General features: G+C 41.5%; 1 protein-coding gene across 2 annotated transcripts in view; it reads right to left on the bottom strand.

The window, feature by feature from the left end:
• The window catches only part of PCSK2 (proprotein convertase subtilisin/kexin type 2), a 195,428-nt gene that overhangs the window by 12,435 nt on the left and 157,812 nt on the right, over positions 1-25,181 (bottom strand). For both annotated transcript variants that reach the window (XM_084623070.1, XM_084623069.1), the window contains exons 8-10: positions 23,372-23,547; positions 2,704-2,919; positions 893-993 (exon numbers count right to left, since the gene is read on the bottom strand). In XM_084623070.1, the coding sequence (XP_084479196.1) occupies positions 893-993; positions 2,704-2,919; positions 23,372-23,547 (493 nt within the window). The remainder of the gene's footprint in view (positions 1-892; positions 994-2,703; positions 2,920-23,371; positions 23,548-25,181) is intronic.

The following is a 25,181-nucleotide window of genomic DNA, read 5'->3' as shown; positions in this document are numbered from 1 at the left end:
AACTCAGCCAGAGGTTAAGGGTCTATTACAGGAGTGGATGGGTGAGGTTCTGTGGCCTGAAACGTGCAGGAGGTCAGATTAGATGATCACGATGGTCCCTTCTGACTGTAAAGCCTATGAGACTGGGAGGCTTGCTCCCAACTGCAGTGTAGACATACTCTCTACGGTCAGAGTCCCACAGACTGTTCTAGGATTTTAATTGTAGAGACACCTATTAGTCCTCCAGAACTCAAAGAAAAGAGACCCTGTCTGGAGCACAGACCCCAGCCTGCTCACAGCTATAGAAATATGGCAAGTGCACAGGGCAGTGTGATGGAGAAAGTGGTGCTGTGTAGGCAGTCATTCTAGCCAGACTTCTATGTCCAGGGATGGGTGGGGAACTGTGTGCTACCCAGGGTTTATATGGTCAGGGAGCAACTGATGGTAGAGCACAGGAAAACTCAAAAAAGGTGGGGGAAGCCCATGGGGACACAGCCAGAAGTGGGGACAGAGGAAAATGGAGGAGGGAAACAGGTGAGTCAGCTTGGGGAGGGGGCATCGGGGAGATAGACGGTGGGGCCAGAGAGAGACTATGGAGAGCATGTCAGCAGGCAGCCAGAGACCAAGCAGGTGGGGTGGGGAGGAAATATCTGTAAAAAGGAATCAATATATGCAAATAAAGCAGTGCACATTATATATACACACACTATGCAAATTAGGGCATTGCATTATTTACATAAACTCATCTAAGTTCCTATACCCAGGGCTTGATTCAAAGCCCTTGAAGTCAACAGGAGTCTATTCATTTCAGTGGGCTTTGGATCTGGCTGTTCTAGCTTTAATAGCCCTTAACTTCAGCATTACAGACAAGTAATTCAAAAAACAAAAAAAATCCCTCTTCTTCTAAACCTACTTAGCCTCCAGTGCCAATGCGAACACGCCAGCTGCCTCAGGTGCAGCTGCAGATGTTCCAGAATGACGTAAGGTACAGTTGCCATATAAGTCCGTAGTAGCCTGCAAAAATATTGAAAAACTGTGTAAGAATAGCTATTTCGTTCTCCCTTGTGCTACAGATATGGAAGGCAATACTTGTTGATTAATGTTATACTTGTCACTAGGAACAGAATAAATTACTGCCATTTCAAACTAAGATCACCTTTAAAATAGAACGGATAGATACACAGTGAAGGTGGGAACACATGATTGGACAATGACAGTAAGTAGTAAATATTCATTAACATCTAAAATTCAGAGAGATATTGTATTTCTATAAATGTCACAAAGCCTCTCCATCCCCTTTGGTCATCAATAGGATTTGCACCCAAGACTTTTAGCACCATAATAGTCTTCTACTGCTTGAGTTACAGGAGTAGCTCCAATAGCAGGCAGCAGTAGTAGTGTGCTATCATCTATGAGGACTAGCCACTAAAGGCAAATATGACAGTCTGCTAGCAAATTGCACAGTGATAGTCACGTACATAATGTAGATTGCTTCATGCATACAACTGACCCAATGAAATAAGTCAGTGTTTTCAAACTCATACAACAGATCTAGGACAGTCCACTTTGTCCCTATACTCAGAACATGAAATAACTGGAAAATGTGTAGTATCTGTTGACAAACACTGACCTTTTTATTAAGACACCTGCCTGGCCCTTTTTAAGTATCAGAACCCACCCTGAATGATCTGAAGACTATTAAAGTAAGAGAATCCCCACCACACACTAGCATATTGGGAGGAGCATGCTGTACCCTTCCAAGAGGTGGCATAGTGGAAACATTCCCAGTGTACACCTGGAACTGTGAGGGATTGTACCCCTAGGGTGTGAAGCTCCACTCTGCCCTCAAGACAGGCCTGCACCTATCAGGTATAATCTGACACCTAATGCTTCATCTTTGGAGCAGGTGCCATGTTCTGTTTTGTACAGTACCCATGCCTGGGGCTTCTAGGTGTTACTATAATGCTAACAACAATAATAATAATAATAGTAATAATAAATAGATCACTGTTGAATTAAACAATGGGAATTTGTGATGCAAGTGTCAAGGTTGTTTATTTAGAGTTTTACACACATTAAAAAGGATCTTTAATGCTTTGCTCTAGAGGCTTCTTAAGCTATTAAATAAACCACCATTTCTGTAACCACACTCCTAGCCGAACCTCTCAAGAAAAACACTAAGCAGTCTGGCAAGGAGCGAGAATATGCAGAAACCACCCAAGAAGCTTGACAATATTCCATATTTCACTACTCCTTTGCCCTGACCTTGTTTTCTTATCATCTTTATTCTGCCAAGCATACATAGGATTACAGACAAATTGGCAATGACTGTATTAGCCTAAAATATGCTCCAATTGGAGGTAATGTGTTACGCTGGGTCTTTCAACTTTTCATTCTCATGCAATTACACAAAGAATGTCTGCCTGGGAATTAAAAATTCTGAGGACATATGAATAAATAAGCCCCAGCTTCACTTTCCAAGTTGCATTCTGATAACTAGGGAACACCACCTACATGCAGCCATAAAGCATAGAAGCTCATTGCTGTTTTCAATATCGACCTCCCTTCTCATCAGATGACAGTTTGGGCATTGTCAGGTATTGTGAATGAGAAAAATATTAGTTTTAACAAAGGAACATCTGCTGCTCCTAAGCAGAAAATGATGCATACAGACGTGTGTGAGTGTAGGGAGCAGGACTACAGCACAATAATATCTGCACTCACCACACCAGCTTCAGGATTTCTCTTCCTCCCATTGCTGAACGTGGAGGCCAAGGTCGAAGAGCAGCTTTCATCGTACAGAGCTGTCCGGCCGTCATTAATAGCAGAATTGATGGAGATAGTCCACATGCTTGATGCATAGCCGTCACAGTTACAATCATCATAGCTGCCTCCATCTCCAGAGGCCCAGACGTAGATGCTTCCCTTGCCGCCACGGCCCTGTGGAAAAGAAATTGAATCTGTCAGGTTAAATTATGCATTCAAACATGAAGCAAAGCATCCATCTGTCAAGGAGAAAACAGGCCTTAGATAAATGTACATCAGTAGCAAGCTGAAAGTTCATGGACTTCTGCAGACTTTAAAAATCCAGTTAACTATTAATCACAGCCTGTTCTGCAATCTTTTATGTGCAGAGTGTTCTCATTTATCATTTTGTTTGCTTGGCACACCAAAGGCTTCTGTGCTAAGACATTTTATGGATTCATTAGAACCTGGAGTTGATATCAGGCACTAAGCACTATGGGGACATAAGAATACAAGAACGGCCATACTGGGTGAGACCAAAAGGTCCACCTAGTCCCCAGTATCCTGTCTTCTGACAGTGGCCAATGCCAGGTGCACCAGAGGGAATGAACAGAACAAGTAATCATCAAGTGATCCATCCCCTGTCGCCCATTCCCAGCTTCTGGCAAACAGAGGCTAAGGACACCATCCCTGCCCATCCTGGCTAATCCTCCATGAATTTATCTAGTTCTTTTTTTGAATCCTATTATAGTCTTGGCCTTCACAACATCCTCTGGCAAGGAGTTCCACAAGTTGACTGTGCATTTTGTGAAGAAATACTTCCTTTTGTTTTAATCCTGCTGCCTATTAATTTCATTAGGTGACCCCTAGTTCTTGTGTTATGAGAAGGTATAAATAACACTTCCTTAGTTACTTTCTCCACACCAGTCATGAGTTTATAGACCTCTTAGTTGTCTCTTTTCCAAGCTGAAAAGTCCCAATCTCATTAATCTTTCCTCATATGGCAGCCGTTCCATACCCTAATCATTTTTGTTTCCCTTTTCCAATTCCAATATATCTTTTTTGAGATGGGGTGACCACATCTACACACAGTATTCAAGATGTGGGCGTACCATGGATTTATATAGAGGCAATATGATATTTTCTGTCTTATCTATCCCTTTCTTAATGATTCCCAACATTCTGTTCACTTTGACTGCTGCTGAACGTTGAGTGGATGATTTCAGAGAACTATCCACAAGGACTCCAAGATCTCTTTCTTGAGTGGTAACAACTAATTTAGACCTCATCATTTTAGATGTAGAGTTGGGATTATGTTTTCCAATGTGCATTACTTTGCATTTATCAAATTGAATTTCATTTGCAATTTTGTTGCCCAGTCATCCAGTTTTGTGAGATCCTTTTGTAGCTCTTCGCAGTCTGCTTGGGACTTAACTATCTTGAGTAGTTTGTATCATCTGCAAATTTTGCCACCTCACTGTTTACCACTTATTCCAGATCATAAATGATCTGGAATAAGTGCTCCATTAAAATGGATCTATTGTTCATCTAACTGACCAGGATTATAAAGGTACACTTAAGGTTTGAGTGGCTAGAAAACCATGTAAAACTGTCATCACTTTCTTTGCTCAATAGATTGGCTCCCTGGGTATTTTTTACTCATATCTATTTGTTTTACTGACCAAACTAGCTTGAATTATTGTTAGTGCTGGAGAACCAATACCTCTATGAGAGCAACTGAATTAGCAACAAAAAAGAACTCCCCTTATGAAGCTGGAGTTGGATGGAGAGATCTAAGTCAAAAGGAGACATGATGATAGAACCCTCTCAGTCGCCAAAGGGAAAGAGTAGTATCTTCCCAACAACTCCATGCAACCAGGAAGAGGGAGGGGTTATTTTGGCACCTTACCCCAGAGAAAAGAGGAGTGAGGGGTGGATAGAGAAATGTTTTGATTGCAAGTCTTGAAACCTTGGATGAAATCCTGGCTACGCTGAAGTCAATGGCAAAATTTCCATTATCTTCACTGAAGATTTTACCCTTTGAGTTTAAATCTTAATCCCCCACCCCCGTTTATTTCTGATAATATAAAAGAGAGTCAGAGCACAGCTTAATATCTAACTCTCGGATATGTCTGCAGTGCTGAAGGTTAGGAAAACTACCTTCTGGCTAGTTAATGAGCAAATGTGATCTGGAAGTCACGGAGCACATAAATATAGCACCCTACAATGTCATTTTAATAGGGTATGTTACCAGACTGTACTTTAAACCAAATCCCATTTCACAGCAGTGCCTCATACCTTTTATCATAACACAGTAGACGATGCAACTTCATTATTTTTAAATGAGTTAGCAAATAGCACTACAATGTGCTGATATCACAGTGGGATTTCTGCCGTTAGGATGTATTTGTTCTCTGGAGAAGGACCCTTGTAATAAAGGTGATGACAATAGATAGCTTATTGAAATCAGCCTAAGGGTACCCATATAGACTTCAGGTCAGTCATTTTAGATATAGGTGATTAGATATATCGTTTGAAAAATTTATGTTGTAAGAACAAAAGCTAAGGGGTAAGCTAAAGCTACTTGTTGTATCTGTCCAACAAGTGATTCTTAAAAAGCAAAGCATCAGAGAAAAATAATGCATTTTTCTTCCATTTTTAAATACCCCATTTGACTTGAAACCCCCAGCTGGTGCTAAGGTAGCTGTAGGTTTGGGGAAAAGGGGAAACAGGGACCCAGTATCCTAAAGTAACTGCTTGCCAGAAGGCAATGCTTCCCCTCTATGGTGAGATTATATTTGTTAATACCACAAAACTATTCCCAATGATGGCATTGAGATGAGGCCTTTGAGTCTTAGCAGTATTAGCATAAAGAACACCTCCCTCCTTAATTTGCAGGACTGCACCTTTAATTGGATAAGAATAGTGATGTTATACTTTAGCCAATTTGCTAACTCTGGAGATGGAAGAGTAAGACAGGCTAAGTGGCGTTTTTGTTCTAGGAATAGAAGATAGCATAAGCTATTACCAGCAGGACAGTGGGGTGGGAGGAGATATTGTTTCATGGTCTCTGTGTATATATAATGTCTTCTGCAGTTTCCACAGTATGCATCCGATGAAGTGAGCTGTAGCTCACGAAAGCTCATGCTCAAATAAATTGGTTAGTCTCTAAGGTGCCACAAGTACTCCTTTTCTTTTTACTAATCTCCTTGTTAACTTTCCTGCATTTAAATACATCCTTCACTGGGATAGTTAACAATGGACTCTTGAATCACGTTAGCAAAATCTTGTGAAATGTTAATACAGTGTAGAAGAATAAATCACAAATAAAATACACAAGGTGATAAGTGCAAGCAGCAGAGTCTAAGGCTATAGAGTGCTGGTTGGGACAGGTTCCTAAAACTAAATTCATTCATATAAAATATTAAATGCCCTGAATTATCATCCTCTAGAAACAAGTAAACAATTTTTAGAATTCAAAAAAAGTTTAACTCCCTTGTCACATTCTCCCCAATTCTCTTACGTTTTTCCTCACTTCTCTATTCTAGCCAGGACTGGAAACACCACAGGAAAGGCTTTAATAACCCAAATGAAGGACTGGAAATCTCCTCAGAAATCCTGTTCTTTTGAGATTTCCACCCCAATGTGGTAGATTTCAGAGGTTCAGACAGTTTGCCAAGGGAAACTTTTGGCTGATTATTTGAACATTTCAAGTTCTCCCCTTATTAGTGAAAATACTAAAGTGGATCAAAACTTGCATAATAAAACCTGGAAACACGGGGGGGGGAGGAGTTTATCCAGTCTGGGGCTTAATTACAAATCTGGAACTTGGGCCAGTGTTACTTAATGGTCATATTGTGCCAAGTTTTGAGTAAACCCGAGCTGTTTCAGGTGCCAGGAAGGGATTTATGGTTTCAGGCAATTTCAACTGTTTTCAGTAATCACATGAAACTCTTATTTCAATGGTATTAGCCTGAAGGAGAAAAAACTCAGTGTTTTCAACTTAGTGTTGTGTCTAATGCTGAGGACCTCCTTCTGAAGTCCGGACACTCACATGTCACACATGAATATACTCAGACTAATCCCACTGACACCAATGGTAAGTGTTACTCAACATGAGGAAACATTGCAGAATCAGGCCATGAACAGAGTAGGAGTAAGTAAATGCTGAACATAACCGAGACACCAGAGGGAGCTTGGAGAAAGACACATGGAGGAGAAGAGAAAAGAACAAGGAGACAGTGGACCTGTTACATTTTTACAAGTTTGTTTCATCCAGATTCCTGCTGGTTTTCCCAGAAGATACAACTGAGATTTGTGGTTCTTTTGAATCCAAAACTCGAATTGGGAGTTTAGGGTGAAGTAGTGTGGATTTGGCACAGGTATAACAGAAGTCTAAAAGACACTGTTCATTCCAACTTCAGTGTACTGAATTGCAATACAGGGGCACGTACAAAACATGGAATGTTGTCGACAGCTGTTACACTATTTTAACACAATATCTAGCTGAAGAAACCAAGAAGTTGCCTATTTGTAATCTTCTGTATACACTACCAGTTAAAATAGGCATGACTTGCCCATTAGGTAACTACGTTTTCCATTTTAACTGTTGCTTTGTAGAGCTCAGACTTTTAGAAAACTCCCATTACTGTTGTCTAGCCAGCTAGACTATTGGGTAACACTGCAGGCTAATTATTGAAATATCTCCTTAAATAAAACTCTAGATGTCTCTTTATTAGTATTAAAAATATGCGTACTGCAGTCATGTCTGGGGCCCCAGTCAGGGAGTAGGAATCCATTGTGCTAAGTGCTGTAGAAACACAGAACAAAAGAATGGCCCTTCCTCCCAACAGCTTACAATCCAAGTATAAGGCCAGGTCTACACTATAAACCAGGGGTGGCCAAACTTACTAGCCCTCCAAGCCACATAGGACAATCTTCAGAAGTTTGAGAGCCGGAGCACACCTGCTGGGAGCTGGGGCTTCAGCCTCACTCCTCCTGAAGCCCCGAGCTCCGGCAGGTGTGCCTTGCAGGGCTGAAGCCCCGGAGACCCTCCTCCCTACTGGAGAGAAGTCCCTACCCAACTACCTGAGCTCTTCCCTCCCTCCTCAGGTCTGGTAGGCAGAGACTGCGGGGTGGAGGGGGCTTGCAAGCCGGACTTTCATGGTAAAAGAGCCACATGTGGCTTGCGAGCCACAGTTTGGCCACCCCGCTGTAAACGTACACTGGTATAACTGTGTCTGTCAGGGGTGTGAAAAATCCCCACCCCTGAGCAACACAGTTATATCAACCTCGCTCCCAGTGTAGATCGCTATATTGATGGGAGAAGGGCAGACTAACTATGCCACTGCTGCGTTTTAAGTGTAGATCTGCCCTAAGAGACAACTGGTTGATACAGACAGATGGGGGATGTACAAGGAAACAATGTGACAATACTCATTTCAGCATACCAACTGACTCACGTCAAGTATTTTTTTAGAATCCATGGCAAAACACAGTTTTAAGAAGGGACTTGAAGGATAACATGTTTACAGGTAATTTCTCCCATGTGTGAGGGGCAGCACTGGGGGGGCGGGAAATGTGAAAGTGTGTCTTAGTACAGATTTTTTTTCTAACAGTTATAATATGACAAGGAAAAAGAAAACCCAACGACAAATTCTGTTTCTTGACAAAAAAAGAGTGTTCCCAAATGCATCATGTTTTTGTTATATTTTTCATTCTCTCTTTCTTCCCTTTGAGAGAGAGGAAATGTTTTGGAATCTCCTGTATAATTTAATAGCAATTTTTGTCCCTGCCATAGAGTTAGGTAGGATGGTTGTTTTTTGTTTTTTTTTTTTAAAAAAGATAATGAACGATATTCTCTAACTCTGTAGCTTTTGGGGTCCTTTCTATAGGCCCTTATGACACTTCCATAGGACTATATTGGTTTCATTCCTGTTAAATTCCACACTGCTTTCCCATAAGAGAAAGTATATTTCTTTCTCTTCTAGTGTTGTAGTTAAGGTTAATGCTTTTATATTGAATCCTATAAACATTTAAATAAGAATAAATACTAACCATGTCTTTAAATAAGAACTGCTAACTACATTCAACAGGGGTGTATTGTTACTCATGAGACAACGTGACTGGAACATGTTGCTGGGCCTGAATGCTTTTTAGCAGATTGGTCTGTGCAAGTCACACATCAAACATCTTCCTGTCACTCCTCAGGCCAAGGTCTGACTCCTCCTGTCCCACATGCGAAGTGTAATCTAGAATCCTGCATCCATCTGCAATAGCAACATGTCTTTATATATCAGTACCTGTTTGGGTGCTGGCTAGCTGAATGGCCTGGATTGCCAGGTTGTAGGTTAGCCCTAATCCCCATCTCCATATTTATCCCTGTATTGAAACCTTTTCACTAGAGCTTCAGATTTGGATCATGCCTCCCTTAACAAGAGCTTTTGTCTCTTGAGTGATCAGTTTCTAGATTGGATTAGAATCCAGAATATAGACAACATTTTTATCAAGAATTACACAGCCTAATGTAAGGCATATGTGAGTATGGTTTCCCATTATAGCCTAGAGTTATGTACTTAGTGCTATATTCAAGGAAATCCATTACTGCATCCTTTAGAAAGGACTCACCTATAGCCCTTACTTTGAGTGGTCTCTTGAATTATTTATACATTAATTCCATTAACAGGATTTATCCTTCCTCCAGGCACATTCCTGCAAGTATCTCTTATATGCAATGCTCTTTGACCTGAAAGGGTGTCCTGCCTATGGAGTTCGAAGGCATAGGCCATATCTTATTGAATCACAACAGGTGGCTCAGACTTCCCTGCCCACTGAAAGCTCTTATTGGAAATGTTAATGTAATGATTACTATTTAATAATTGATATTTTCTTTAACTAAACTAATAAATAATGAACTTAATGGTCAAGCCATTTTCCATATCTAAAAAAGGCATTAATATAGAGGAAAACAAAAGCTCCATTTAGGTCATACGTAAACAAAACACAAACAGATCTTTCAGGAGTTATCTTCAATCAGGTAGGTCATTTGTAATACAAAAATGTATGAATGGAACTGAACTTTAGTCCAAAGCTTGAATCAAGCCTCCGAGGTTCAGAAGAGTTCAGATACTGTTTGCTCCCAATATTTGTTCATCTCCATAGGCCAGTGCTCTGCTCAGCTGTTGTAAATTGGCATAGCTACATTAAACCACACTGATGATGTGTATTCTTCACATAATCACCCTTACTTCAGTGGGACCCCTTGTGGGCTCTGGTGGTGTTTAATGTGAGTTAGGATATTTGAGTCTGACCTTACATTTTTGCAGGAAGTTTGCACAGTTCTAGTATTGATCACATTTCAAAAGTAATCCCTCAGTGGTTTTTGAAACACCTTAGACTATTAATGGAGAAAGGATTTTAAACATCTCATTTAATTTTCACCACTAAAAGTATAAAATTTTTTCCCAGTCAGATTATGCTATGAATATAGGCCAGTCAGTTTCATTTTTGCATTCTCATGCATTAGTTGAGTGCTGTTTTTTTTGTTTCAGGCATTGAAGGGAAATGGCTCCACTCCACTGTTTTCACTTAAAAAAAAGTGCACAAAATTAATGAAAATATTTTTCATTATAAACTGAATAGAATCAAAATTGAGTTGGGCCTGTGCCTTTAAACCAATAATTTAAATCCAAAAGGTGAAACATGTAAATCAAGGACCTATCTGCATTACAGAAGTTACTACGCTGGGGGACTGTCTTGCAACATGGTAACATTCTCTCTTTTAGCAGTAGCTGCCTCTTTTTTTTTTTCTTCTCTACAAAGACAAGAGTTCAACTGCCCAAACACGGATGTCAGCTTTACCAGTGGTAATTAAATCAGTTGAGTAACATCAGATTTACAACAGAGCATGGAATTTGGCCTCAGAGATGCAGCCCAGTTCTGTAAGGTTACAATAAAGTTTTAATCTTAATTCACACAAACAAGACAAAACCCACGATTACAACCTGTAGCTTGGACACTGTAAAAACTGTAGTAGTACATTGCTCCTAAATTTAAAAGAGAATTAGCAAGACTTCCTTTGAGAAAAAAAAAAAGAGCTAATACACAAGATTGCCATATCTCAAACTCATTTTTTGATGCCCACTAAACTACTGAGTTGAGTAGGTGGTAGTAGGAATAGCTAAATTTGAGAATGTATTGCTCTCGACCTTCACCTTCCAACAAAAGAAGTGCAATTTCCATAGCACTAGATGGGGGAAAATGAGAAATAATTTTCTTGCATTTTTAATATTCTCACAGCTTCTTTCATCGGAGAACACAATTACAATGACATGATCAGCTTATGAATTATTATTTCTCCCCTGGCAATTTCTATCATCACAGCATTTTCTTAGGTAAAAACCATATTATGGGGGCAATATAATATTCATCAGCAGTGGAAGAATAGATAACATATTGTGTAGTCTGGTTAAGCAGGCCAAAGCTAAATAAAATTATTGTAAGCCATGAACTATCCTTTAGCACACAGTAATATAAAAAGCCTACATGATAAAAATGCAATAGGCAGAGACCAGCTATTGTGATTGAATTTAAGAGATTGAAAAAGTAAACAGCTGAAGCTGGAAGACTGAAGCAGCATGAAAAAAAGAAAGAAAGCAGCCTATTGGATGCACTCATAAAATGGGGACATATCATAAAACTTCCAAATTGCAACTATGGCCTATATTTTGGGCTAGAATCAGCCCTAGTTCAGATGACTTCACCTGGTTTAACTCCTCTGCTACGCAAAGCGCTATGCCCATCTGGCCCACCTCCAGCCAGTGCAGCCCCAAACGTAAGCAAGAACTGGCCAAAAAGGGAGCATCTCCTCTTGCAAGACATCTAGTCAACCATGACCTTTATATACCCATCTATCCATCCATGATATCTGCAGGGTGCCACTCAATGCTGTGTCTAGGTGTGGTGGCTTGTGCTGACCACTCCTCCTTCCATATGAGCTCCTAATAGTCAGCTGATCCATCTTGAATCTATTGGGGATGGAATTAAAGATCAGTCCCTTTTCTTTTTCTGTGCTCCATATTTGTGTCAGTTTGGGATGAAATCCTGCCCTAACTCACCAAAGAGAGGGATGTGCTCATGCCTACATGTCTATGTGTGGGAGAGTCTGAGCACAGTAGCAGTAGAGCTGAGGACCCCTTTCGCTGGTGCAGGTTAAGAAAGCAACAGTAGGCAACATGCTCAGCTATGCACCTTACTGTGCATCCAAAGTGAAGGAGCATGTGTCCTCTCTCATTAAGCCCCAGCTTCTGCTGCTGACCACAGATGTGGACAGGAAGGCTAGAGGCCTGCACCGCAAGCCAGATGGCAATGCCACTTGGAGCATTGGGAGAGAAAGTGTATTAGCCTGGCCCCTTTTTTAGTGCTCAAGCAAGTGCCAAGGAGTATAACCTGCCTTGCTCCTAGCAGGGGTGTTTGGGGAGACAAAGCTCCCTGTGCATTTTTTCCCTCCGGCCCAAAGCACTTGTGCACGACAGGACAGAATTTTGCCCTTTCTCTACTGTTTTTTTTTTATTTTACTGTTTTTTTATTTAGGCACATAGGAATTGCCATACTGGATCAGACCTATGGTCCAACTAGTCCAGTGTCCCATTGCAGACAGTTCGCCAGCACAAGATGCTTCAGAGGAAAGTGAAAGAACCCCACAGTAGGCAGCTGTGTGATAATCTGTCCACGTACCCCCCAAACACCACAGAGTTCATCCTGGTTTCTCATGGTTAAAGATGACTTAGACCCTGAAATCTTGCTTACCCTCCAATCATGCTGAACCTGTTTTGCAAAATGGTGTTTCCTAGATAGGTGAGAACAGAGCATGATGTAAATTATGCTGTTTATTTGTGTAAAATGCATGCTTGTACTAATTGTCAGAAATTCCTGAGGTTTACATGTATGAAATTTAATCAAATTTTATTCTGCTAACTCAAGAATTAGTATATTTAGTATTTATTACATTATTTACCTTTCTGCTGATAGTAATGACAGTCAGTGAACTTGTCTTACAAAGCCACTGATTTCTACTAAGTGCACCTAACTCCCATGAAGAGCAGCCTACCAGAGTGCAATAAAGAACAGCGAGGTCACAGATTTATTCTATACAACAGCCCAAGTCCATTTACACTAGCATTATTAAAAAGAAAAGGAGGACTTGTGGCACCTTAGAGACTAACCAATTTATTAGAGCATAAGCTTTCGTGAGCTACAGCTCACTTCCTCAGATGCATCTGAGGAAGTGAGCTGTAGCTCACGAAAGCTTATGCTCTAATAAATTGGTTAGTCTCTAAGGTGCCACAAGTCCTCCTTTTCTTTTTGCGAATACAGACTAACACGGCTGTTACTCTGAAACTAGCATTATTGTTATTATTCTTTGATGTTTGCAATACAATAGCAACTAAGAAATCCACTCAGGATCATGGTCTCATTGTGGTAGGCAAAACAAATAATGAAAGGCTGTCCTGCCCCAAAGTGCTTACAATCTGAGACAGATTCTGCCACCCTTTCTTATGTGGAATAATTCCTATAACTTTACTCACACCAAGCAGCACTATACTCCACAAGTAAGGTATCTGTCCCTTGATTACAACAGGATGCAAGAATGAGTATCAAACAATCAGAAGGGGGAAGGCCAAGAGAAACAACAAGTGTGTGTGTTCACATGTTATCACAGCAGTTTTGAGTTGCTTCTTTTCTAACCATCAGATAAGAGTAACAAAAAAAAAAAAAGAAGTCTGAGAGATCTCTGCCATTATCCCAATCTAACCATTATCTGGTGACATTTTATTGCAGAGATCACAGCAGGAGGAGGTCTGGAGGAAGGATTTTAAGGAGGATATAGCAGCTTGTGCTGGGGAATTCTCATGAATGTCTTTTCTCCTTGAATTTATTTCCAAGTTGCAGTGGTAACAGGATGAATATTACTTGTGCTTGTCAATTTATTTAATTGCATATTCCTAATGAAAAAAAAAGTTACACTCCATATCGCTCCCAATTATTTATTTTCATGTATTGCATCAGAGACAAGGATATCAAACTTGCTGTGCGCAGGGGTTTTATTATCTTAAGTTTCCTTCCAGCACATTGCAAGGATCATTTTCAGCTTAATAGCGCATTTAAATTCTTGACATGTCCCTGATTCACTGCCAGCATTTCAGGTCTCATAATTTATTTATGAGTTACTACGCTAGTGTCTGAGAATCATGCTCTGGACTGCAAAAAAGAATCCCACATGTTTATTCATCTTTGAGTATATAAAAAGACATGAGTTTGCTTTTTGATCAGTATTGTACCATTCTGAAAATGGTCATAAATTAGATTTGTATTTAGAGTCAATATAGTTTTCAGATTGTATGTTACAGAAAGAAAAAAGAAAGGAAGATCGTCAGGCCTGATATTGAAATGTATTTAAGCATTTAGAATCCAGTAAGGCACCTAGAGAGATTTTCAAAACATCTAAGCAAGTTAGGCCCTTAACACCCATTGAAATCATGTAAAGATGCCTAAATACCTTTGAAAATCTGGCCCTCAGAGAGAAAAAAAAAAAGCCCAAGCCAAAACAAACCAAAACTCCCTACATTAATGCAACATTACAGCTCAGAATTGGATGGCCCAAAAGTCAGGCTATGCAAAGCTATGGCTCTCAGCGCAAATATGGGGCCCAGTCCTCAGAAGCCGTCAAGGAGAGCAGAGCACAGTTGAGAGGTGTGTGCATAAGTGGCTTTAAACTTCCTTTGTGCTCTACTGATCAGACTGCTGGCAGTGTGCTATACTGCTGCTCCAGAGCAAGAAGGATCTCAGCCGTCAGGCTGCTTTAATTGATGCCAGCCTCCAAATCGCCCCTAGGGCCAATATGGCAACTGGAGACCACTGAAGCACAGAGAAGTCCTGACTATATCCCCCTTTCCACAGTCATGGTCTCTATGCTGCAAAAAAAATGACATCAGATGATCCAGCCTACACTGGGATGATCTTCCCAGAGCAGTGCTTGAAAACAGTTGAGGATCAGGGTTATAATTTGCTCCTTTGAGCGCGAATATGATTACACATGATGGTCTGTATTACACCCACGGAAACAGGAACTTCAAATGTCCTAACTTGGGTGCATTTATACGCTCAGCCTTATTGTTGCTGTACTGTACCTTTTTACAATGAATTTCCCTAATACTTTGCTCACACATTGATCCAATAGCACTTATCTGGAGCTGTGCACCTCAGAGCACTGAGTGGACAATCACACATCAGACATGCAGGGTGGACAGTTTGCTAATGCCTATCATTCGGATTTCAAACTGAATTTCTCTGGGCCTGATCCAAAGACCACTAATGCCACAAGAATGGTCCCAATTACTTCAATCTAAAGTACTTATCTGGCTCCTGTCACTGCAGTATCCATGTGCCTCACAGACTATAATGTATTTATCCTCAGAGTACCCCTGTGAGGTAGGAAGTATAGTTATCCTCACTTACAGATTGGGACCTGAGACACAGAGGGTATGTCTACACTGCAAAGTAAGCCAGTGTTGGAACTCAGGCTCAAGCCTAACCTCCCTTCCGTCTACACATAAATCATGCTAACCCAGGGTCCCAGGATTCCATGGAGTGGAGGATCCAAGCCCGAGTCAAGACAGGACTCGGGGTTCAAGCTCTATTGCTGTGCAGTGCAGACACAGCCCCACTGGACTCGTGCTCTGGAAGTCCACAAAAAGCATCCCACTATCCCACAGGCCGACTTTCTTTCTCCTCTAGACAGTCAAGTTTGGTGGAAATCAAGTTTTCCCATACTGCACCATGAACAAAGGGCTAGAGAGGCCACATTTTGGGAGGGCGTTAGGACGTTTGGGATATGGGCAGTTGCACTGAGGCCCACATAATGCAGAGTAGATGTTGCTGCCCCAGGTTGGGACCCAGAGTTCAACAATTCCTAACCGGAGGTTACAAAGGAGTGTAGATGCTCGAGTCCTAGGTTAAAAACTACCTCGAGTTCTAGTAACCCTGGGCTTACTTTGCAGTGTAGACATACCCTCAGGGGCTAAGGGACTTACCCAGCATCACAAAGAGAACCTGTGGCAGTGCAGGGAATTGATGTTAAAGCTCCCAGTTCCCAGGCTAGCACCCTAGCCCCTGAATCATTCTGCTGTGGGCTTTGAATAATGCCCTATGCACTTAGGGAGCTGGGATTTTTAAAAAGCAGCTTCATAGAGCATATGAACTTGAAATTTGCTGATAGGATGCCCAGCAGCAGCAACCATGTTGGGTTCCTTCTAATATCACGTGAATGCCTTAGGACTCCGTTCTCCAAGACGATCAAGCAAAGCTGTATAAGCAGCACAAAGTGAAGCAGATTGGAAAATACAGCTGTATGCCTCCCCTTTCTGTAAAGGCCCAGTGCCACAGTGTTTACTTACCCTTTGGGCTGAAATGCCGCATGCTTCTTTGAGCTCAGCGGTGATCGCTTTTGGTGCTGTGGAATTTACTGACATTTTATTTGCCTTGTTGGAGAATAGCTTTAATTCACCCCCAGAATAATTATTGTCTCTGCATTTGTCTAGTCTTGAGGACTGTCATACTTCACAGCGAAGCAGCCGGGCGCAAGTGCAGTTCTCTGACAGATATGACTCCGACACAGTGAGGACGCTACCAGAGTAACCTGGGAGCACAAGCACTGGAATAGGAAAAGGTAACTGAAGCCCAGCTTTGCACACTTAACTCAGCAAAATGTGTTTTAAATGTCATGTCAGTGCACAGCAAATAGCTGGTTACTATAGAATGTCCCACCCCAAGCCCTAGCCATCCAAGTGGTTTCTTGCCAGGAAAGCATTTGCAATACACAGGAATACTGTCTTGCCATGGAGGGGTTTACCTTTTGCACTGTAATAGGACAGAAAGAAACTGAGGGTGTTAATGCACTTAATGAAGTAGCTTTCACCAAAGAAATATAGAGTTCTGCTTTTCACCTTCCCCAGCACCCTTCCCAAACATCAATCCGCACCAACTGTATTTAAAAAGGTGAAAATGGAATGTATGTACCACAGCAGAGAGACAGTGCCAAGGGTCAAACAATAAACTTTTGCATTCACAAAAGCATTCTCCTTGCCTGCCCGTTCAGTATCACAGACTCCCCAGCACAAGAGCTTAGAGCAGTGGAGGGCCACCTGCGGCCTGCAGGCCACACGTGGCCTGGCAGGGTAATCTGCTGGTCGGCTGTGAGACAGTTTGTTTACATTGACCATCTGCAGGCATGGCCACCCGCAGCTCCCAGTGCCTTCGGTTCGCCATTCCTAGCCAATGGGAACTGCAGGAAGCCGCAGGGACGTGCTGTTGAGCCTGATCCACAGCCTGCCCTGGGACTGGTATCATTACAAGACTCACTTTATGATCCTGGCTGGGAGCCTGCTGCTGGCTGCAGTCAGTCCCCATGCTGGATTCGGGGGCCAGCAGCATTCAATCCCAGCTCACCAGGTCATTATGAAGCACAGTAGGCTCTGTGCTGGGCACAGTGCCCAGGACCTGGTCAAAGTCATCCTAAAATGGGCATGTTGCTGGCGAGTTGCCTTTGGTGCAATTTTTATCCTGGGTCTCCTGTATTTGCTTTTCAGCATCATAATTTGTTCCCCACACTGATCACCAGTCTGGAAAATCTGCAGAGCTGCCAGCTTTTTAGCTATCTGCTGGTATGCGTGGTCACTCCTTGTGATTTTGCTGAAGTCCACTGTTTTACTGGCCTCGCTCCACAGATTCACCAAAAACTGGCCATGCTCTTGTGAGCAGGAAGCAGATCTCTTTGCAAAAAGCTTCTTCTGATCCATCTCCATTGAGAACCCTGCAGACTCTCAGATAGTGTGTTTGCAAACCAGTGTTCAGCAGACAATGGGTTAACTCTGATCTGAGCTGCTGCCATTTGCAGGGGCGCTGGAACAATCTGTATAGTGGGGGTGCTGAGAGCCATTTAGCTAAACTGTAAACCCTGTATGTGATGGAAACTACTTCTTGCCGGGGGTGCAACAGCACCCCCAGCACTCCTAGTTCCAGCACCCATGTCCATTTGCAAAGGGAGGCGTGGCATCCATTTGCAACAGACTGCACCACAGATTGTTGGCATAGAGAGAACGAAGAAAGTTGCCCCCAGGAACTCTGGGATGCATCCAGAAGACTTCTGGGACCTGAGTGAAGCCAAGGCTGTGTGCATGCAGGAAAGCAATAGGGTTCTGACCCTAGGTCCCAGCTTAACATGGGCTCAGACCCTCCAGCCCTGCAGGGTCCTTGGAACCTAGGTCCGAGCCCTAGGTTAACGCAATTGATGTGTCGATGCAAGAGGGGATAGGCTTGATCCCTGGCTTACATCGCTGCGTAGACGTACCCACAGAGATACTGGTGAGAAGCAAATGGGAGGAACAAGCTGGCAAAGAGGAGGGGGCGAGGACGATGTGAAATGAAAGAAGAACAGATAAGTAGTTAGAGAGGCAGAGTTAAGTAAGACTTGGCAGGTTAAGCAGAACAAGAAGCTTGAATTTGATGAAATGGAGAAGAGATGGCCAGTGGAGGGAGTCAGGTCTTGATTCAGCAAAACATAAGCATTTTAGTTTTATTCAGACTGTGGTTGTGCATAGACACCCCAGTCCAGTACTATTGTACTAGGTGCAGTGCAGACGTAACAACTGTAACAAAAAGATGGTCCCTCTCCCAAAGAGCTCACAATCTCAGTATAAGACCAGAGACAGCAGGTGGCTATAGACCGGGGAGAGCACAAGGGAACCACCAAATTCTATGGCTTAGTAGGAGAAGAGCTGGCACAGCACACTATGGTCATGGCTGCCTATGCCCTGAATGCAGCTGGACTTATGACCTAGCAAAGTGCATAAATGCATTGCTGAACTGGGCCTTCAAAAAGAGAAGCAACATGATCGGCATGGCAAGCAAGGAAGATGGTGTTAGCAGCTGCAGTTTGTATGCACTGGATGTTGAGAAAAACAGAGACCAGATTCCCCCATACGCTATGATCAGCACACCTTGGATCTGAACATTTTGATAGTACGGTAGCTGTTGAACTCGACACTAGAAGCATTTGTAGCTAAATATTCCAGGAAGACTGGGGAGCTTAGTTTACTTACAAATTCAATAGGCTGATAAGGTAGATGTGTCCTGTTATTATTTTCAATGTACCACTTAATAGAAACATAAATATTCATTCCGGACCATAAGCTCTTCAGGACAGCGGCTGGGTCTTCCTTTGTAGCATGCAGCAACAAGTCTATTTTGAGTGCAACAACAATATAATTCAATAGCGTTAGGCAACAGGATTGTTTTTATCTAGCGTCTCAGTTTATTCCTGCCGCCGTGTAAATTCTATGAACATCAGCTGGACTTGTCCTGGTTGCTTTTGCACTGATTTTGAAATTTGCAATGACATGGGAAGGCACGCAATTTGAAAGTGGCAGTGCACCATGTCCCTCCACAGCAATTATGTTTTTAAAAGGGAGCTGCAGTCCTGCTTCAGAGGGAAACAAATAAAAGAATCTGATATGCCCAAAGCTCAGATGCTTGGGCTGTGTTGAGATAATGAACCAGAGGGGAAGAAAATCTGTTCTTGAATGCTCAACAGCCATAAAGCAGGTGTGATGCCAGTATAATTCTACAAAACAAACCAGGGCATATTGTGATAGGATAGCAAATTAATTAAAAGCTCTTTAAATACCACAAAACTGCACAAACAGAGACTACATGTTAGAATCTGTTTCTTTTGAAAACATAAAATACCTCTATTGAGACTAGCTCACATTCCCTTGCCAAGATTATTAGTGCCTTTTCTGTCACTTTTAGATTCGTTCTGCATGTGAATGTTATAATAGGAGACAAGTACAGGTCTGGAACTTTTCTAAGGGCCTGATTCTGCTCCCACTGACTTCAGTGGGAGTACAATCAGACATGAATTCAATTAATATTTTCCCAGTGGACTCTGATATACTGAACTGGATCCCTGAAGCTATGTGATAAGATGGCAATGTTGGTATGGTGGGTCCTGCACTTTTCTTGGCAGGGGGCTAAAATGCCACCCCTTGCCCCTGCTCTTGGGGCACCAAGGGCCCCACTAGTGGCCCGGGAAGGTGGTAGAGGAGGGAAGCAGGGGAGAGGTCTGGGCTTGCTCCTCACTCTGAGCCTTAACCCCTATGGGTTAGTTACCTTCTTCCCCCTTGGATGGAGTTATCCTCAGTCCTTAGATGCTGGGGGAGGGAGTCTCCCTTACTTCAGTCATCTGGTCTTTCAAGTCTCACAACACACTTCCAAGCTCCAATCCTCTCTCCTTCCTCGCACACCCTGTCTGCCTGAAGGTTTCATTAGATTCCTTCCAGGGCCTTCATTGACTACAGGTGCTCCAATTAACCTGTAGTAACCCTCCCTAGTCTACAGGGAGCCACACCTTAATTAGCCTAGGGTTTACATATCTCCCCTCCACCACTCTCCCACTGCTCCCTGACCTCCTATATCACAGGTATTAGCGTGTTATTTAAATAATAGTCTGCATACCACAAATAAAAGTTACCATCCCAAAACAAGGGGATGGTAGAAGATCAGGAAAGCCTTTGGTGAAAGTTTGAGTAGCTTGCTAAGGTGAAAGAATGTAGCAGGCTGGTGCAGTTCTTACTGTTAATGAAGGATTGTTATGCCCATGACAGTGTCAACCATTTGTGAATTAGTATTCATTTTATCACTGTGCATTTCATCTCTTTATTCACTTTCTAAAATATTCATACATAGAAAAGAATCTGCCTTTCATTCTTTTTTCTTAAATGCCATCCTAGTGAGCCAGATTTTAGATACTGCAAATACATGTAAGCAGTCACAGTTTTTAAAACACATTAACAGCATAGGACCAGATCTTCAGCTGGTGTAAGCTGGATTCAATGGAGCTTATAGTCACCAAGGATCAGGCCCACAGAGTTTTATAATGTTTGTACTATAGACTGATTGGAGTCAAAGGAAATCTCTAACAAGTTTGCTTGAGTTATTTGAGCATGTTGCTGAATTTACAGACAAGAGTGAGACAGTGCCTATAATTCTTCTGCTAAGGGCAAATCACCGTAAACTGTGGATTCAAGAAAGCTTTACTACCTACAACAGTTCATTTTAATTACCATGTCACAAAACATGGTACACTGAATGTACTGTTCTGAGGAAGGTAGTGGAGGAGAGGGGAGATTGGCACAACCAAGAGAAGGAAATCATTCAGGTGGAAAATGAGTAATTGCAGAGCTCCCACACAATCTCCCAAGATTTACTGGGGAAGTTCAAAGAGATTTACCATAAATACACTGTGTACAATCAGCTCAAGGGAGAGGAGTCACTACATACAGCATTGAGGGCAAGATTGTTCAAACTAGCTGGGCTGTGCTAAGGAGATGGAGACAGGTAAACACATTTCACTCCTTCTGTTCTTCTACCCTAAACACATTTTGAACCTTCTACCACTTCCTGACGTCCCTCTTTTCCTCTAGATCTGGATCTTTTTCTCCCCATTCCATCCATCCTTCCCTCTTCCTCTCCATTTCCTCTTCCTTGTAATCTTTCCCTCCTATTCTTCCACTTTTGCCCCTTATCTACCACAGCACTTCCTCCCAGAAAACAAACCTACCCAAAACTCTCTCGGGATCAAATTCCTTCCATGCTCTGCCCACCTTCTTTCTGCCACCAGTTCACCTCCTTTGTGCCGTACACCTTGTGTTTGTTCCTTCTCTGACCTCTCTCCAGATAACAAGCTTCACCCCCTGGTGGCTCCCAGCCCAGTAGAACTGGGTGTACGAAACCTCATCATGTGATTGAGGGGTCAGGAAGGGTTTCCAGGAGCAGGGGGTTACATGAGGGGGACTCACTACTCTGTCCAATGGTTCCAAACCACCTCTCCTCCTCAGCATTAGAGGGTCACTGGGAGTCTTTCCAGTTACTTCAATGGGCTTTGGATCAGCTCTTAATAATAAAGAAAGAGAAATGAAAAGGTACAGACAAGACAGGCAGAGCTGGTTCAAGCTCCAAATTCCTATTCTATGATAAATTTTGGAATTTGTTTTCATTCTGATTCAGAACAAAAATATTTTTGAAATTTCTCCTGGAATTGAATTTACAAAAAAATAATCAATTTTGGAATTTCAAAATGTTGTTTTGAATTTTATTATTTGAATGTTTATATTCTTTTTATTATTTTATGATACATCAGCAGCAGTAGTACATACAATTTATTATTATTATTTTTTAAACTATTAAGGGCAGTTGCTGCTACACTTTGATCTAGAAACAGATAAGATGTTTCATTCAGTACTAAGTAGCAACCATCTCTAATTTTTTAAAATAAATAAAACAGCATATTTCAGCTGTTATATTATGCCTTATTAAGACATCTCAGCAGTACATGTTATGTACTACTACTGACATGTTATGAAATAATGTAAAATAACACACACAATAAACATAAAAATAAATAAAATTAAAAATGAAATTTCAAAACTTTCCAAAACAAAATTTCTGACAACATTCTTTCAAATTCCATCCCCCCAGGAACTTTAGTCAAAATCTACCATTTTTCAGAACATTTCAATTTAAATGAAAATAGCATTTTTTGGTCAGGAAAAGAAATGGAGAACAGTTTACAGACCAGAACTGAAAATAGATGGTGAGCTGATTCTAGTTTAATAATAAGTAATAATAATAATAATAATAATAATTAATGAGAAGTACATACTGTTCTGTTAGTATAAACAGTAGCTCTGATTTCCCCTCAGCATTTGATCCCTCTGAAGAAGAATCTTAAAGTCAATTCACTTTTGCTCCCTACCCACCTCTCTGTAGATTGTCTTACCTCCTTGCTCTGTCTCTCCAGTCAGTTCTTTCCGTAACCAGTACTGATGCATGCTCATAGCTAATGCTCACTTTCCTGCTTATATCTGGCCCAATGGTGGGAAGAAAGAGACAACATCCGAGAGGCAGATCACGAGATAGAAGGGGGATTAAAGAGGGATTCTAGCATGGAGGAGGTGAGCTTATGTACAGGGGATCAGAGAGCTTCTAATAGATGAAAACCCCAATGGCCACAATGCAATTACTGTGCATCACCTTTGCAATGAGGGTTATCTATAAATGACTGAAAGACAGCACAACTTCAAAATGTGATAATGAAACTGGTGACACACAGAAAGAGCCAGAGTTGTGCCAGCTTTACAAATCACATGTCTTGTGTTGGAGGACATTTAGAGACAATGATCTGATAGGTCTTTACATTTTGACTGTGATCCCATATGATAGAACAGAACAAATACATGCAAGTTGATTTAGAGAGAGAGAGATTTTAGTGTAGTCAAACTGTGTCCTGAGACCAGTGAACAAATATAAGCAAACATTGGTACTGCAGGAGGAACAACCTGCAGTGCAGACCATGGCAAAGATTTGTGAGCAATAAATCAATAATTGGGACAGCCTGACATAATCAGATTGTGTTCTGCAATGTTCAGAAGCGATTTGAAGAGTTTTGACCTACCCATATGCAGTACTTTCAATGCCCAGTGCGTGTAAGCATTACAGTCATCTTCCCCAGCTTCTTTAACAAAAACATTACCTTGTTCACACCATCTGCCATGGCTTGCAAAGTTAGCTCTCTAGGTCCATCCACAGTCTTTCCGTTATCAGTTGGCCCCCAGCTGGCACTATATATATCTATGACTTGGGGCATGTGACTGATAGAGGAAGCCTCAATAATATCTGTCATAAAAGGCTGGTCCAGCATTCGGATACCTGTCAATGTAATCAACAGAAACATGAATTATGAATTGCCAAAGACAGGGTCTCGGCTCAGGGTCTGATTTATACCTGCTGTTTCAGGCATTACAGCTCACTGGTTATTTCAGTCCCACGATAATTTTGTATTAAAAGTGCAGATTCCAGTCTGTACAACAGAGTGTTATCGTCAAAACATACAGTTCTAGCAACGAAGTGGGGGCACAGAAAGGAGCGAGTGGTTTATTACTGGTTCTACCATTGAACTTTGCAATTCTACAGCTCCTTTCATCCAAGTGTTTCCAAACACATGAAGAAACAAACTTCACACGCTCTGTAAGGAAAGAGTCATTACACATGTTTTACAGATGGGGAAGCTGAGACAGAAATTATGTGATCTGACCAAGATCACACAGAAAGTCAGTGGAAAAATTAAGGACTAAAGGACAAATCTCTGACAGTACTCTACCCTAACCACTAAATCACATTCACTCACATGTTATATACTTCATTCATCTCCCAACAGGTTTTCCCTTCTCTTTCTCCACAATATGGGATGGTGTTTATGATCAGAAAGAAGAGGGAAACCCACTAATGTCTTATATGGAAATAATGACACCTGCACATTTGTATGCATGTGCAGTAGGGAAACATGGCTATTGTTCTGAAAAAGTTTTTTGGATAACTTCCAGTATCGGCTGATTTAATTTTGTCTCTGAATTCCAGCTCCAATCAAGCCAAAGAGTATGATGATTGGGGCAACACAAGCCTTTTCTGGGACAACACTAAATCATGATTCATTACAAACCCAAACACAGGCCAGGCTGAGGGTAAGAGACCTTTCATTGAGTCTTGCCTGAGACTAGAGTAACCTGGAATGGCTTAAAGTAAACTCATTCCATGTATGGCTTCGGGAGGGAACTCAGTAGTTTTCAATGTTTTAAACTAGGAATGGACTGGAACAACAACAAACAACAACATACAGCTGGGTGGGAAACAAATTTCCTATCCCTCAAAATATTCTGAACAGGGCAGAAAAGTTGAAATCTTAAAAACCTGGAGAAAAAATGGTTGAGGTCAATCAAAACTTTTTATTTCCATAATTTTGAAATGTTTCATTTTGATTTTGACCAGTTTTTATTTTTTTTAAATATAATGAGCTTCATTTTTTAAACAAATAGTTGTTTTGAATTGGAAAACTGGAATCTTTCATGTTTTAAATGCTGACATGACCATTTTGACAATTTGAAAACTTATTTTCTCAAAAATGTTTCAAGTTGAACAATTTTGTTTTCAACAAATCGTCATTTTCTGAAACTCAGGGTGTGAGATCCTGCATAAACTCAAAGAAACAAAGGCTGGCATGAATGTCTATGACTTGAAACTGCTGAATTTCACAGACGATGACAAGAGCGTACCCAAACAGAGCTAAAATGTGAGCCAAATCATCAGATTTGACTTCAATACAGAAAAGTGGGATCAAAGGTGAAAAAGTTAGGGGCCAGAGCCCCAGCTGGCTGTGACATCCTACGCCACTTTACACCTGTTGAGGATGGGACCCAGAGACATGTCATAAACATAGCAGCTTCCTCCAGAGGTTTGATGGATTTACTGATTTCCACTGGCCCCTTGGTGGTGCTACAGACCTCAGT

This window comes from Lepidochelys olivacea (genome assembly GCF_965140295.1).
Source record: "Lepidochelys olivacea isolate rLepOli2 genome assembly, chromosome: 3".
In the NCBI taxonomy this organism is placed as follows: domain Eukaryota; kingdom Metazoa; phylum Chordata; order Testudines; family Cheloniidae; genus Lepidochelys; species Lepidochelys olivacea.
The sequence above is the reverse complement of the archived record's forward strand: the minus strand, read 5'-3'. Positions and strand labels throughout refer to the sequence as shown.